Source organism: Coturnix japonica, chromosome 2, assembly GCF_001577835.2.
Source record: "Coturnix japonica isolate 7356 chromosome 2, Coturnix japonica 2.1, whole genome shotgun sequence".
Classification (NCBI taxonomy): Eukaryota; Metazoa; Chordata; class Aves; order Galliformes; family Phasianidae; genus Coturnix; species Coturnix japonica.
The window spans coordinates 45,303,221-45,318,536 of NC_029517.1; the positions used below are offsets into that span (position 1 = coordinate 45,303,221).

The following is a 15,316-nucleotide window of genomic DNA, read 5'->3' on the forward strand; positions in this document are numbered from 1 at the left end:
GGAGCCTACTGTAAAACAGTTCTCTTTCCTGAAGAACATGATCCATTTTTTCACCACTGAGTGTTTAATTCTTACTCCTGCTTCATCTTAATATTGTCAGTGAGAAAAAGTATGCATGTCTACTGTGACATTCACATTGGTAATTTCTCGCAATGATTTCTTAAACAGGTGTAATAGTGTGGTGTTCTATGTGGCAGATCTTGTATCTGATGAGATAGACCAGTGTAGACAGTTGATGAGTTTACAGATGATAACTTTGTGGGGAAAAAAATGAAGTCCCTAGTGTGCTCACTTGCAATAATATCAGAAATATCAAAAATGCAAGAAGGATTTTGTAGAGTTTTTATGTCTACAGTTTTGCTGTTAAACAAGATCACTGCATGGATCACTTACCAGGAGAGGCTGAGGGTGCTGGATCTATACAGCTCAGTGAAGAGGAGACTTAGGGGTGACTTAATTAATGTTTATAAGTATGTAAAGTGTGAGTGTGAGGATGGTGGAGCTAGGCTCTTCTCAGTGACATCAAATGATAGGACAAGGGGCAGTGGGTGCTGCAAGTTGGAACATAGGAGATTCCACATAAATTCTAGAAAAAACTTCTTCGTGGTGAGGGTAACAAACTACAACAGGCTGCCTGGAGAGGTTGTGGGATCTACTTCAATGGAGATGTTCAAAACCTGATTGGATGTGTTCCCTAATGTGTGATCTAATATAGGTGCTCCTGCTCTGGCTGGGAAATTGGATTAAATGAACTTTTGAGGTCCATTCCTATCCACTGACATTCTGTGTTGTATGCCTTTAGTGAGAAAAGTAGGAAAAATGCTGTTTTGAGGTAAGCTATAAGGTCTTACTGGCACCAGTAATTCTTAGCTGAGAAGACTTTCCATCAGTCATCTCTGTAGGTCCCAAAGGCTTTGGAAGTATGAGTTCCTATCTGTTGTTGGGAGGTCCAGCTACTGTGTTAGGATGCTTGAGGTATACCCTATCCTGCTGGATTGGGCAGGAAAAAGCACATGGACTGTGTATCTCAAGTAAAATCAGCTTATGTTACCATAACTTTATTTTCCAACATTAGCAGCTTACAATGAATCACTGGATCTTTATGTTTTTTATAAATACAGATTTTATGTGTTTGAGACTTGAGTTACTGAGTGTTTCCTACCTTCATAAGAGCGGTTGATTCTTGCTGTCATTGGGTTACTCTTAATGGGACTAAGAACTATTGGAGAGTATTGAATTTTCCATGAAAATTTTAGTCATGTGTCATCAGTTATAATATCCATAATGTAACAGAAGTTTAAAGAGCAATAATTAACTGTAATGCTTCCGTTTCTTAGGACACAATCACATGGACGTGGCAAGGTCCAGGAGCGTAAGTGGTTATTTTTTATTGCTTGAATCATTATTACTCTCCTTAATTAGTTTTTAGTGACATGATTTGTAGGAATATGTAGTCAAGTATTAGTTGCTGGATGCTGCATTGCTGGATTTTGTATTTTATATATTATTCCCTAAGTATGGTGATATTCAGTCAGAAGAATCCAGTTATAAATGATGTACTTCTGATGCTAAGTTTCTAATATTTTGCAGGATAGATTTTGGGGGGAGTTATTTCATGGTTTTTTTGTTTGTTTGTTTGCTTGGTTTTTTTTTTGGTTTTTTTTTTTTGTTTTTTTTTGTTCTGCTTTGCATATTTTATTGTTTGCAGATTGGTTTGGAGTATCTGTATGGCTTTTGTTTGAAATTGGTCTAGTCCTGTGAAGGCAATCATCCCATTTACAGAATTTGGAAATATCATTTCCATTGTCTTGATTGTAACTTCGACTTATTTAAAACAAAATATTATTCTAGAGGTTCCATAGTAAATTCATGTAATGTAAGATAACTCAGAGGAGTTTGGGTTCTTTTAAAAACATTTATTTTTGCACTCTTTCCTTACTGGAGTTCACTTAAAAACAAATTGGAATCAAAACCAGAAATTTTCAAACTTAAATTAAGGTTTTATTTTTATGATTAATTTTATGATTATTAATTTTATAATTAATAGTTTGCCATTAACCTTTTTCTTTGGAACTATTGTTTTGAATGTCTCATACAATTTTAGTAATAATGAGGAAGCCATTGGGACTAGACAAGACTCAAGTAATTCAGGTTTTTTTTTCCAATAAATTTTGCACCTTTAAATGGGTTAGGAACCAAGTTTAATTAAAGACACACAGAACTGGACTCCTGAGGAAATTATCAATCACTTCAAAGGTTTAACACTCAGTTGAATCTTTACATTGAAAGTAAATGAATCCACAGTAGTGTCTAAAGTAGGCAAGTATGGAAGCATTTACTGCATGCCAACATTTCTAGTATGTGCTCATGAATTCCTACCTTTTCCCTCATATTTACAGTGTAGACCATCTAGCAAATTAGCTCAATTAGAGCGGAGAAACATAAATAACCTCCCAGCTTAGTGTCTTATCTGAGGAGTCAGGATCATGTAGGAAGAGGAGGAAGAAGAGAGGGAAGGAACTTGTGAATGTGTTGCCTCAGATCACTGTAGTCTCTACAGAACTCTCATTCTAAAACGTTGAACTCTACTAACAAAGTTGAATCAAATTAATGTTAAATAAAATTCAAAAGCAGCTTGTGAAGTTATGCAAGTTCATTCAGTCAATTTCAAGCACAGCTTTACTTAATTAGGATTAATTCTCTTTAGCAACTTAAACTGTATTTTTGATACAGCAGCTTTCTTTTGCCGTGACTTTCTTTACTTTCTCAAGCAAATGTCTGCTGTCCTATGTCATAGTATTAGCCAAAACTTAATCTGAAAATATTGCCTTATTCAGGAGTGCTCAGTTTACAGAAGATTGGCAGGATATTCAAAGTTGAGGTAGTCAATCAAAGAGAGTCAAAATGTTTCATGAAGATGGAACTTTTTGGAAAGTCATGTTTTTTATAGTTTGATGTTATTCAAAGCATATTAACTTGACTCCTCATTAAAAATAAAGGCACTTTGACAGCAGCACGCAACTTAAATTTTCTCTCCATCAGTTTTGAGTCAGATATGGCTTATATCAAATCTTAATTCATGTTTACAATTTAAGATTAGAACCACAGAATGATAAGGTAGGTTGGAAGGGACCTTAGTGATCATCTAGTCCAGCCCACCTGCCCTGGGCACCTTTAAGTAGATCAGGTTGCTGAAGGCCTTGAAAACCTGCCCTAGGTATTGAATGGCCATAAGGAGGTCTCTCCAGAGCCTTTTCTTGTCCAGGCTAAGCATGCAGCAAAATGAGTAGAATTGCTTTTATTTATATGTAAGTGCACTTTATCTACCAAAGAGAATTTTGATCAGCCCTCCCAACTTAATGATTGACTACTGTCAGCTACCCAGATACTGTATAAAATGTGCCAACTGATGCTGCACCCTAACTTAGGTTTACTATATGCTTTTCTGCATTTGAAATCTACTGGAACCAACTTGACCTTAGAGAGCAGTATCTCATGTCTTAGACTATTGAAACACATCTGCATTTCATTAACAAATTTCTGAAGCATAACTTGATTATAAACAAAGATTAAGATAAAACTGTAGTGATCATGATAGATCTTTCTGTCTCTGTGCTGAATGCAAAATCTTCCTGAAAGCTCCTTCTTTATCTACTATGCATACATAATTCATGTTACTGTGTAGATCGGTACTTAATACATTATTATTTCTGTGTTTTTAATTGTTTTATAAGATGCAATTTCAATATAAATTGCTTTTATTCTACCTTACAGAATGTAATGCCTTGAAATACTCTTAAGAACTTTTCTGTTAATTTTATATCTGAGCATGAATAAACAAAAATGTTATTGAAGGCTCTGGAGCATAATGTACTACATTTTCACTATGTTTAAACTTTGTTTTTTTTTTCCTCCCCTTTTAGGCTAGAAATTCTGTGGCTTACTTTGTGTCAGTTTCACAATTCTGTGGAAATTGAGGTCAGTAAAAAAAAATCACAACAACCACTTTGTGTACTCGGAGTCATATTGTATTTAATTCTGCAGTAAAAGTTTGCATTCAGACTTTGCTAACATGGTATTTTAACCTTTTTTTCCTAAACCAACCATTTTTATAATGCTATCTGTATCTGAAAATGTAACCTAAAAATTGAATAATGCAATATACTTTTCCCCTTGGCTTAGGAACTTACTTTCTTCCTTTCTTAAATTGAGTGGATACGTTTCTGATTATGCTTAAAGAGTCTTTTGTGAATAACACTTTTCTCTTGTTATGTCCTGATTGCTGTTCCAGCCAGTGAACCAGCTGTGTGTGTTAGATACCTAAATGTGTGTACACTGATGTACTAAGGACTATCTTTTAGAGAAAAGAAAATCATCCTAAGTGGTTTCTTAGAGATCATTTAATTTATTCAATGTCTGGCTGATAGCTTTTTCGCTTAGGCTGTTTCTTATACTGTTCCAAATGTGATATGGGATATATATTCCCATATAAATGTGAATGCAAAACTTAAGTTTATGTATATTTGTAACATTATTTTGAGGAAAACACTGTGATCCTAAGGGCAAAGACTATTGTAGTGGAATTGTGAAAACCACTAAAAGGTATTCATCTTTGATAGATCTGAAGGCAGGGTAAATAAGTTGGAAGAACTATTGCTGTGGTAATATACAACATATCCTACTATTGTATTTAATCACTGAAATTTTCTGTGTTTGTTTTTGTGTTAAGGTTTTATTTTAAAAAAAAACAATGCTCAAACAATGATAGCCACTGAATCATCACATCTGTTAGAGAGACTTGTGATCTGCATTATCATTTTAATTGAGTGTTTTCAGCTTTTAACAGCTTAAAAAAATTTATTCACAGAATAGTGGTCTGTGATGTCAAAAAGAAGAAACTGTGGTTTGTTTTGTTTTGGTTTGATTAAAAAAAAAAGTTTCAAATTCTATCTAAGATAATAGGAGCTGCTGACATACAAAATGGTTAATAGTTGCCTGAAACTGTTTTAACAGCAAAACTACTCAGCCTTCTGTATTGTATTTTGGCAATCCATAACAGATAAGATCATATTCCCAGGGGAGATATTTTTCTTTTTAAGGTACTCCGCCAGTGTCCTACTGCCCCCCTTTAACACTGTGCCAACTGGATTCTCTTTCCTATTATGGTAGATTATAACACTTCTTACCCTGTTTGACTTACATTTTTCAAGTAATCTTAGTATTTGAGAAATTCCATTGATAAGATCACTTATGTAAAAGTTTATATTACTTTCAGATGTGTAGCTTTAAAATAATATTTTTGCCTTTTAGTAAATTATAATTTATATGAGGTAAAAAGGCTTGGGAGCTACTGCCTTAATGCAAATATAAGACAAGCCAGATGATCAGTAGGATTTTATCTCAGGAACGTGATTTTTCTGCCCTAGGCAAGAAAAATAAGTCCTTTCACACAAGTGAACATTGCTGAGTTTTCTTGATTTTTGAGGCAGCAGGTGTCAGAAGTTCATGAGTTTCTGTAACTCACTGAGAACTTGCACAAGGAGAAGTTCTGATCTATAGTCACCTCTAAGTAAGTACTATAGTAGGAACTGGCAGAGAGTAGAGGAGCAGAGATGTTTTGCAAGACTGTTTGCAAATGTGAGGCAGAGTACTTCATGAGCTACATGTTGAATCCGGTTTTGTAAAGGAAGTGCTGCAGATTGAGGAATGTAGCGGAACAATGGGTTGTTCTGTGACCACAGTCGTAGTTTTTCCCTTGTCTCCAAAGTTATTTGGCTTTTATTCCTACCTTGTTCCATCAACACAGGCAAGTACAAGCCAACTTTGATAACACAATTACTACTGAATCTCCAGTAATTCAGGGAGGTGTACACAAAGACAATATAATTCTTAGTGCATATGTTATTAGATAATAGCTAGTAAGGCCTTGCTGCCAAGCAACCAAGTACCAAGGTTTCCTGTATAAAGGCTTCTCTGTATAAAATGGATGTTGTAGTATGTCAGGTTAAATGTTAAAATACATCCAGCGTGTTTATTTGGATGTAGATTTTATAACAAGTTAGGCATATTTTACAACAATCGCTTAATCTCTTGAAGAAAAAAACCAAAATGTACGTGATCACCAGCACATGTAGTTTGCTTTGGCTTGAGTTAGTTTGTTTTCCTGGCCTCTTGGCTTCAGCATTCACATATCCATCCCAATCTGTAGCAGCTGAGAGTTCTTTTGTTAGATTCATTACTGATGCCAATATGTTTATGCTGTTTCTGTCTAGGCATGGGTATGAAGAACATCTATGAAATTGCTTCATATTCAAACTTGTTCTGTGTTTGGATGAATTACTTGATAGAAATTTGCAACTTCAAGTAAAATGAATAGAGTTGGATTTGAATTTTAAAGGAACAATCTGTCTTTGTTAGCTTCACATGCCTTGTCTTTTTGCATATCATATTGCATCAGACTCATGTATGTATCTGTAAATCTAGAGGATAGAAGTCGTATGTTTTCATTTGTAGCAGTACATACAGAGAAAACTGTAGGAAAACACCAAATAAAATCAGGATTTGTTCATCTTTGAACATGTCTAAGAAACAGATGAACATCTACAGGCAGCATTTTGGGTACTAGTGACCATAACTAACTTCAGTTATTGAGAGTTATTTACTTAAAAGACAAAAGTCATATTTATTCCAATGCTAATATTTTTTTTTAAAGACCGATAATAAATTCCTGGATCATAACTCCGGATGTGTACTACTCATAGATTAGTATATCAAATATGTCAAATATAGCTATGCTTATTGCAATTCTTTTTTATTTCAGAAGCTTCCCATGTAACTATGAACATTTTGTTCAGTTAGCATATAAGGGCTGTGCTACCAAAGAAATTGCACTGATGTGGGGTAGGGAGGAATTGAGTGACCCCTTCTTGTTCCTCATATCTTAAGAAACTAATTGGAACTGGAATATTCTAAAGGTTTTTTGTAGGTGAGATAGCCAGTGATCTTGGGATTTATATCATAATTAATAAACACTTAAATTCATACACATATGCTGGAGTTACTGTTAACACAGATTATCCCATTCAGAAAACTTCCTCTTAGATCACTGGTGTCGAGCAGCTTCACTCTAATTTTCTGTGGCTGTCTGCGTTTACTTACAGTTTTTCTATTGAATACTAATAAATCCAGTGTCCACATTGAAAGTGAAACTTTCAAAACCTCCGACAACAGAAGATGAAAACGCTTCTGAGTTGTACATATGACAACAGTCATATATGATATCAAAATATGCAGTGGGAACAGTAAACGGCTGATGTCCTGAGTATTCTCAATGTTTAAGCTGTAGAACAAAGTTCACAAAGCACACGTGTTACTTGGGTGTCTGCAAAGAGTTGAATGAAAAAGGAGTTTGAATGTAAGAGGCTATCATGAGAAAATGCTAATAATTTTTAATAATTTAAAACTTTCCCGCTTAATGAAAGGAAAATAAAACTATCTGGGTTCCATGAAGTAAGGTACAAATGAATCTCTGGAAGTATGATGCATCTCTAAGCATTTAAATGTTCTTTTTTTACTTATGTTTATTTTGCTAATGTGATTTTGTGAATAGAAACAAACTGAGTATCTTTTTCACCACAGCGCTGTACTACAGGTTATTTAAAATGTTAAGCATTCTTGCTATAATTCATTTTTCTGTATGCAGTTTCTTCCTGTGTATATTCCTTCAGAAGAAGAAAGAAAAAATCCAGTGTTATATGCCAATAACGTCAGACGTGTAATGGCAGAGTAAGTATCTTTTAATGTGCAATAAATTAAATCATGTTAGTGTATGTGCCTGCTTGCAAAGCAGCTTGTATTCCACAGTAGTGTATATAAACTATGTAGCAGTTATTTTCCTGTACGGGGAAGACAGGGAGTACGGCAGGAACTATAGGAATTGTTTTATTTTTTAATATGCTTTCATATAACAAGCCTATTATTTTGTTGCTGTGGGTATTTAAGTCTTTTGAGGTGAAAGGTACAGCTGAATTGTATGAAAGTTAATGCCACTGAATCTTCTGCTCTTGAGGTTCCACTTTGAGCTCTGGCTTTTTTTATTGAAGTTTAGAACAGTTTGAGGTACTCATTGTAAGCCTGGGGGTTATTTCAAATAGTAACACATAGGAAAACTGCTTCTATTTTAGAAATAGAACACTAGCATTCAAGTTCAGTTAGTTGTTTGCATTGTATCGATGTGAGGACACTAAGAATACTTAACTACAGTGTAGGATAAAATTAACATTGAACACACTGACCTTAGTTCTCTTCTGCTGTTTTTCATAACCTTCACATTTAACATTTTTAAAAATGTTACATACATTTTGTGTCCTTGCAGTAAATCTCCCACTAGTCAGCAGATGTTCTTTGTAGTATTTGCAGAGAACCCTTATGGTTATTAATAACTCTTGAAGGATTTAAGAAGCTTTGTACTACTTTTGAAAGAAACTGTAAAATCTTAATCTCTTTTGTTGGAACTCAGAAGAGAAGTTCCAGTTTTCAACCAAAAGCCAATTTGTAGACAGTAACTAGTAATTCTCTGGTTTATAAGCAGAACGCAACTTTGTGAGTTTCTTTAAGGATTCTGAGCCTATACAATAAAAGAACAATTCTCAATCTGTTGTATATAAAGAACCTTTATCATAAAAGAGAAATGAAAGGTTCAGTGTGAATCAAGCTATATTTGAGTTGCAGTGGCCTCAGAGACTTCTGTAGTTAATATTAAGATCAGCTGGCCCAACATAAGTGTTGTCTTCAGGCTTCTGGTAAAAAACATAGTTACAAAGCCTTCATTATGAACTCTCTATTCCAATCAGATGATAGAGGTTGTGTGGTATAAGGAGAAATTGTGACAGACTATGGAAGTTTGCAACAACCGGCATGCAGAAAACCTTCCCTTCTATAATTATAGACAGAGATCATTTTCCTCTTCCTTTTGTTTTTCCCTCTCTCTTCTGAAGAGTAGGCATTTGGGATAACAGTGAGAAGTGGGGTCAAAGGGAACACTGTTAGAACAGAAGATAGCAAGTATGGCTTGTTTTGAGGTGAAGAAATTGCTGTGCATTCTTTGTTGATATGGAAGGAAAATGCATGTTTGGATATCAAAGTTTTGTATTTGCAATGCAGATGGGAATAAACCAAGATGCTGACTCTTGGATGCTGTGGATTACTGTAGACCTGTTAAAAATGGCATTAATTTGTTCTCACATGTAATAATTAAAAATATAACAAGAGCAAACTGTGATAGAATGGAACAGAAATTGAATATCTGTACTATTAACCACTTCCAAATGCTTACTTTAAATGGCAGTTCTCCAAACTGCTAGTCCATTCACGTGGCTTTTAGTATAGGAGATATTAGCTGAGATGTTGTCCATCTGTTCTGGATATGTGGCAGTTGCATCTCCAACACTTCAGGTATAAGTAGGTACTCTTCTAGCTCCATTGTTTTTGAAGATTTGATCAGTGACTGTAGTGTGATGTGAAGAGGTCACTTCAAAATCTGTCTTGATGTTTAATTTTCAAGTCCATCATGCTTTTCTTGAGAAAGAGTCTAATCCTACTGGATCTGAGGTGCTAGTCCCAGATAACAGTACAGTTCTGAGTCCATAACCAGTGTTATGGTAAAACCACACATCTTGCCACTGATTTTAACAGGAACTTATAGAACTTAATGAGTACAGTGATAGATGCAATTTCAACTCCTGAAATTTGTTTTTCTTCATGGTTGTTATTTGGTGAACAACTTCTGATACCTGTTGAACAAAGTGCTTGACGAGATGTCACTTTCTGACACTGCTTCGACTAGTTGACTGTCGAAAAAGCACCTTTATGTGGGGTAGCTGTGAGTGCAACTGGTGGGCTTTCAAGTTCATGTTCACTCATATGTATACATATAAAACATTATGTTATATAAAATATTTGACAAAGGAGATGCTATCATTGATGAAGGTTAGCTTCTTCAGAAAATGAGTTTCTTGTAGGATGAATGAATTTGACCTCAAAAAGTTTGTTCACAAAGTGAGCCTGGCCTTTTGGCTCTGTTTCAGGCCAAATTCTTAAAGTGTAACTGTCATCTCATGCTTCAGATTCAAGGGCAATACCATTTGTATGGCCTTTAGGCAGCAATACTAATAACAAAGGGAAATGCCATTTTTTAATTGCTGTGGAGCTTGAACAGGTACATGTCTTCACTGTGTTCCTTCTCAATCAGGACAACAAGAATTGTCCTTTTGAAGATGCATTCAAAAGGCACACGTGTACCCTACCCAGACTCTATCGTTCATCTTTGCTGCTGCCATACACCACTACCTATTTGAATATGATCTTTTACATGGACCATGATCATCTCGTTGATATGTGTATTATGACCAGAATTTAATCAGTCCAGGTTGTTATTCTGAAAGCACTTTTTCCTGCTGTTTTTAGGAACTAATTTTACAAACTTTTAAATTGAATATAAATATGAATGCATATGTCTGCATTTTCTGCCTTCCAGGCCTCAGCTTTTACAGCTAACATCTATGACTGTGTTTTTCTTTGGTTTTAAAAGCCGCTTCAGCTTCTTCAAAACTGAGTTGAAATCAAAATCCTTTTGTTACGCTCTTGGCCCTACACAGCTTAGGATTTAGCTTCTGAACTCAGGAGCCCCTTGAGCTCCAACTTCATCTGGCTTTAGTTGATCCCACAACAGAATTTACTGTGAACAAAAGTTGTTTCTTCTTCTTCTTTGCTATTGATATTTGAAATACTGAAACGTACACATACATACTGCCATGGTTCATTTTGCTTTTTCTGGAAGTCCAGAGAATTTTCTACACTGCCAACAAATGAGCATGACAAGATGCAATCAAGTTTGAGAAGGACAAAGCATGTTTGACAGTGGGAACACATGCAGGCATTAACTGTAGTAGCAATTTTTGTACTACTAGCACTGAGTCTGGTCAAAATACTGCCCCTTCTGTAAGGAGGTGCACTCAGCTATAACTCATTCTTCTTTATTCTTCATTTGGTTGAGCCTGAGATGATCTCTGCTTTTGTTTGGGATTTGTTCTGTCACAAGCTTGTTCTTCCTCTTTGGAAAGGCTTCTTCAGTATTTTTGGAGACCGTTATTTAGGAGATGGTGTTTTGAATCTGGCATTGGTTCTCGGTTGCCAGTCAGTCAGGCCTTTCTTTAACTACCATGGACTTAGAGTTGCCTGATCTTTCTTAATCTTTTTTTTGAGGTTGCTCTGAAATGTTGCCTCCTATTTATTTCCATGGAAACTAAAACAGATTCACAGAGGACAATGACACTATTTGATAGAGTGAATTCTCAGTTTCTTCAACCTAGTCACCGTCATTTGCTGTGCATTTTCACTAGTGATGAAAAAGAGCCTGCCAGTGGGAGCGACCTGTCATCACCACAGCAGAAATCACAGAATCACAGAACTGTAGGGGTTGGAAGAGACCTCTAGAGATCATTGAGTCCAACCCCCCTGCCAAAGCAGGTCCCCTGCTTGGCTGCACAGGTAGGTGTCCAGAAAGGTCTCAAGTATCTCCAGAAAAGGAGACACTACAACCTCCCTGGGCAGCCTGTTCCAGTGCTCCCTTGCTGTGAAGAAGTTCTTCCATATATAGGTGTGAAACTTTCTATGCTCCAGTTTCTGGCTGTTTCCCCTTGTTCTGTCCCTACAGACTGCTGAAAAGAGGTTGGCCATGTCTCTTTGACTCCCACTCTTACATATAAACATTATTTAGATCCCCTCTGAGTCATCTTTTCTGAAGGCTAAACAGACCCAAGTCAGCCAGCCTTTCCTCACAGGGGAGAGATGCTTCAGGCCCTTTATCATCTTTGTGGCCCTCTGCTGGACTCTTTCCAGAAGATTCCTCTCTTTGTACTTGGGAGCCCAGAACTGAATAGTGTACTCCAGGTGAGGCCTGACCAGAAAAGAGTAGGGGGGAGGATACATGACTCACTGTGCTCACATCCATTGTTTGGTCTTCATAAACATTCTGCAAGCACTGATTAATGTCAGTGGGTGCCATTTTTTCCACAGTGGAATTCATTGACATTTTTTTCATCCACACTTCCATGTCAGATGGCATTTTGTCAGGCTGCCCCTCTGCTGCCATCTGTCACACAGCAACAAAATATAATGGAATATTGGCAGGAAGTTTAACTTCTACTGCCATACCACCAACATCTGCCTCTGACATCATGAGTCAACAAAATAAAATAGGAGGCATTACTTTCGGAGCAGACCTCATATTTGAAAAGTTCCCAGCATTTTTATTTAACAATTTATGGCTTCTTCTTTTGGTTGCCAACTTACAGCTATGTTTTAACTTGTCTGTCATCTTATGTTTTTCTTAAATCCTTTTTTAAGCAAAAGTAAAGTTTCTTCTAATTGCTACCTTTCATATGAGTCACACTGCTTCTTTTTTCTTTTTGTCCAAACAGGATTTTGTTTTATAATTGTCCTATACACCAGTTCCCTAATGCGGTGTCATACAAGCACAGATCTTTTCTTATTTCTAATTAGCTTCCCCTTTTCTGCGTATTTGCCATATGACTCTACTGATTGCCTGTTGGTTCCTGTATTCCTGTTGCATGCTGTAGGTACAGAGGAGACTTTGAAAAAGGTGTTGTAGTACACATGCATGAACTAAGGGAATAGCAAGTAATCTAAGATGGCAAAATAAGTTCTCCTTCTTTCATTACTACTGTTTTCTTCTTCCAAATAAACTTTATTTCATACGGTATAATAATAGTAGTGACTTTATATTGTCTAATACCATGCTATATTGAATACCTTATTATAGTACTATTGGCAAGACCTGCAGTACTTGATCTCTAATTCGATTTAGGAATTGACTCCCACAGTATGAGGGAGTTCTGAATTTTACATAACATTCATTTGTGTGCTGACTATAGGATTATGCATGGCATGAAACACAGTATCATAAAAATCTCTTAATAATTTGCCTTAATGGAATGACCAATTTGCACGTACCACTAGCACACTGATCAAAGAAACAGAAGAATGATGAAACAAGAACAAATAAATTGAATTTGAATGGATAAAATTTAATTACTTAAGATCACCCACTTGAAACATTCTAGCCTTTAACAGCCTGCAGTATTTGTTAATGTGTCTTTTCCATACATCCCTGCCTTCTTGATTTAGTTGACCTTTTCCTTTTGTTCCCTTCCTGTTGGTTTTTCTTGAAAGGGAATGGCTGTTGATCCACAATCACTATGGTGCATGTCTTCAGTTTATTCATAAATAACTTAGTAAAAAAAAAAAAAAAAAGAAGCCTGTTTTTTAACATACTACTTCTGAGTTTGAATATCAGTGAGTTTCTCTTGCTGAATATTTCTTATGCAATAAAGAGAGAAACACTGATCAGTAACTTCAGTATTAAGTGTATGTCTTGCTACTGCATTAGAATGCCTGAATTTCGAGAGTTAATTAGTGGACAAAGGATCTACCTCATATAATAATTTACATTGGCATTCAAAGATCTTTTACGACATTCTGAGGAAGTGTCTATTTAAAAGAAAGTGATTGTTGCATAAGAGGTAACTACTACTACTGATCAAATTGTTATAATAAAGCACAGAATGAAACGCAGGATTTTCATGACAGACAAAATGACTGTGGCATGTTTTGGACTTTTGTAACAGTCTTGCCATTAACATTTATTAAGTTCACAGATAAGTGGTTAGTAATGAGGTAGAAAAACCTGCAGTTGAAAAGAATAAAGGTAGTAAAGAAATGTGTAGAATACAGTATTTCATTCTTTGTGAGCTTTTCGCGTAGGGTATTTCCCTTATTTCTTCAGAATAAAAAGGAGAATTGTTGAAGAACATACTGCCATACAAAAGAAAATAACGTTCTGCTCAGTTTTCACAGGCTAACTTGCTTACTGTTTTGTTACTTTCTTTGGTTTATTTAAGAGCGTTGGGAGTTCCAGTGACAGACTATACATTTGAAGACTGTCAGCTAGCTTTGGCTGAAGGACAACTTCGTCTGCCTTCAGACACATGTCTTCTAGAATTTGCAAAGCTTGTGAGAAGCCTTGGGTAAGCATATACCATATTTATATATAAGGTGCATTTTTGTTATATGTTTATGTATGATTTTCCTCGTATAACAGTATGTTCTCTACTAGTACACTGCGCTTATGGCTACATATGGAATGCTGTCATATTACAGTCCGGGAAACTAATTTAATAAACCAGTACTTTATTATAAGTGAATGCCTCAAGACATCCCAAAGAGGATCAGAAATATACTGTGGGGCTTGTATACGGTTAAGAGTCAATTGCCCTTTCCCATGACATCTACAAAGGAGAAAGGTGCTGCCATAATACAATCTTGTGACTGGGGTTAATGTTGTAATAGAGAGGGCAGAAGATTTGCTCTTTCCCAAGAAACACAAGAAAGCATTGGTCTGTTGAGTTGATTACTGCTAAATGTACTTTATAATGAAATACCTTATTTTAAGCAGTTTGGCTCATCTCTTATGACTCCTGTTCTCTCTGGCTTTACCTTTCTGTAGAGCTAAACCAAATAGCAGAATTTGTTGCTGTTTTTCCAGGTTTTTTTTTCCTTTGTTTCCCCTTTCCTCCTATTAAGCAACCAGAATCCAAACTTACGTTCTCAGCCTTTTAACAATTGTGACATGTAAACACCTTTTTCCTTTTTTGTCTCCTTAAGTTAAAATATGGAGCACAGTTATGTTTCCATTCCATATTTTATTTCATTTCACTGTTTTTCCTTCATCTTCCAGCTTGTTCATAAACTGGGTTTAAAAAAAAAAAAAAAGGCAAAGATCTTCGTAGATCAAAGGAATGCGGAGCAGCTTACATCATGCATACAGATTACAGACATACGTTTCTTCATTTTATGGGACCTCCATCTGAAAAGAATTCCAATAGGACAGTAGAGATTTCTAAATAGAACCGGAAAGATTCTTGCTTTAGTCTAAAAACTCCAAATTTTCAGTTAAACATACAAACAAACAAGCCCCTCACTTATGATGCAGTTGATAATCCCAGGATTCAGTTTAATCTTCTTGTAACATTGCGTAGCTTCTGTCTGCTCAGTTTAAAACTGTTTCCTCAAATTAAACTTTTTTTTAGCATTTATTTGGCTTCCAAAAGGACTGTGCATGCTTGTGAGTAAAGTTCCTCACAATCTAGAAGTTCTCTGTCAAACTTGGGCAATATGCATTGGTGAGCTATCATTCTGTCCTGATTTGGGTATGTGCCAGTAAATAAGGCTATTACCA

The 15,316-nt window shown here is 35.8% G+C and overlaps 1 protein-coding gene across 1 annotated transcript in view; it reads left to right on the plus strand.

Annotated features, from left to right (window-relative positions):
• The window catches only part of LPCAT1 (lysophosphatidylcholine acyltransferase 1), a 58,890-nt gene that overhangs the window by 21,895 nt on the left and 21,679 nt on the right, over positions 1-15,316 (plus strand). The window contains exons 7-10 of the mRNA XM_015854267.2: positions 1,338-1,372; positions 3,924-3,978; positions 7,703-7,785; positions 13,980-14,105. Coding sequence (XP_015709753.1) covers positions 1,338-1,372; positions 3,924-3,978; positions 7,703-7,785; positions 13,980-14,105 — 299 coding nt within the window. The remainder of the gene's footprint in view (positions 1-1,337; positions 1,373-3,923; positions 3,979-7,702; positions 7,786-13,979; positions 14,106-15,316) is intronic.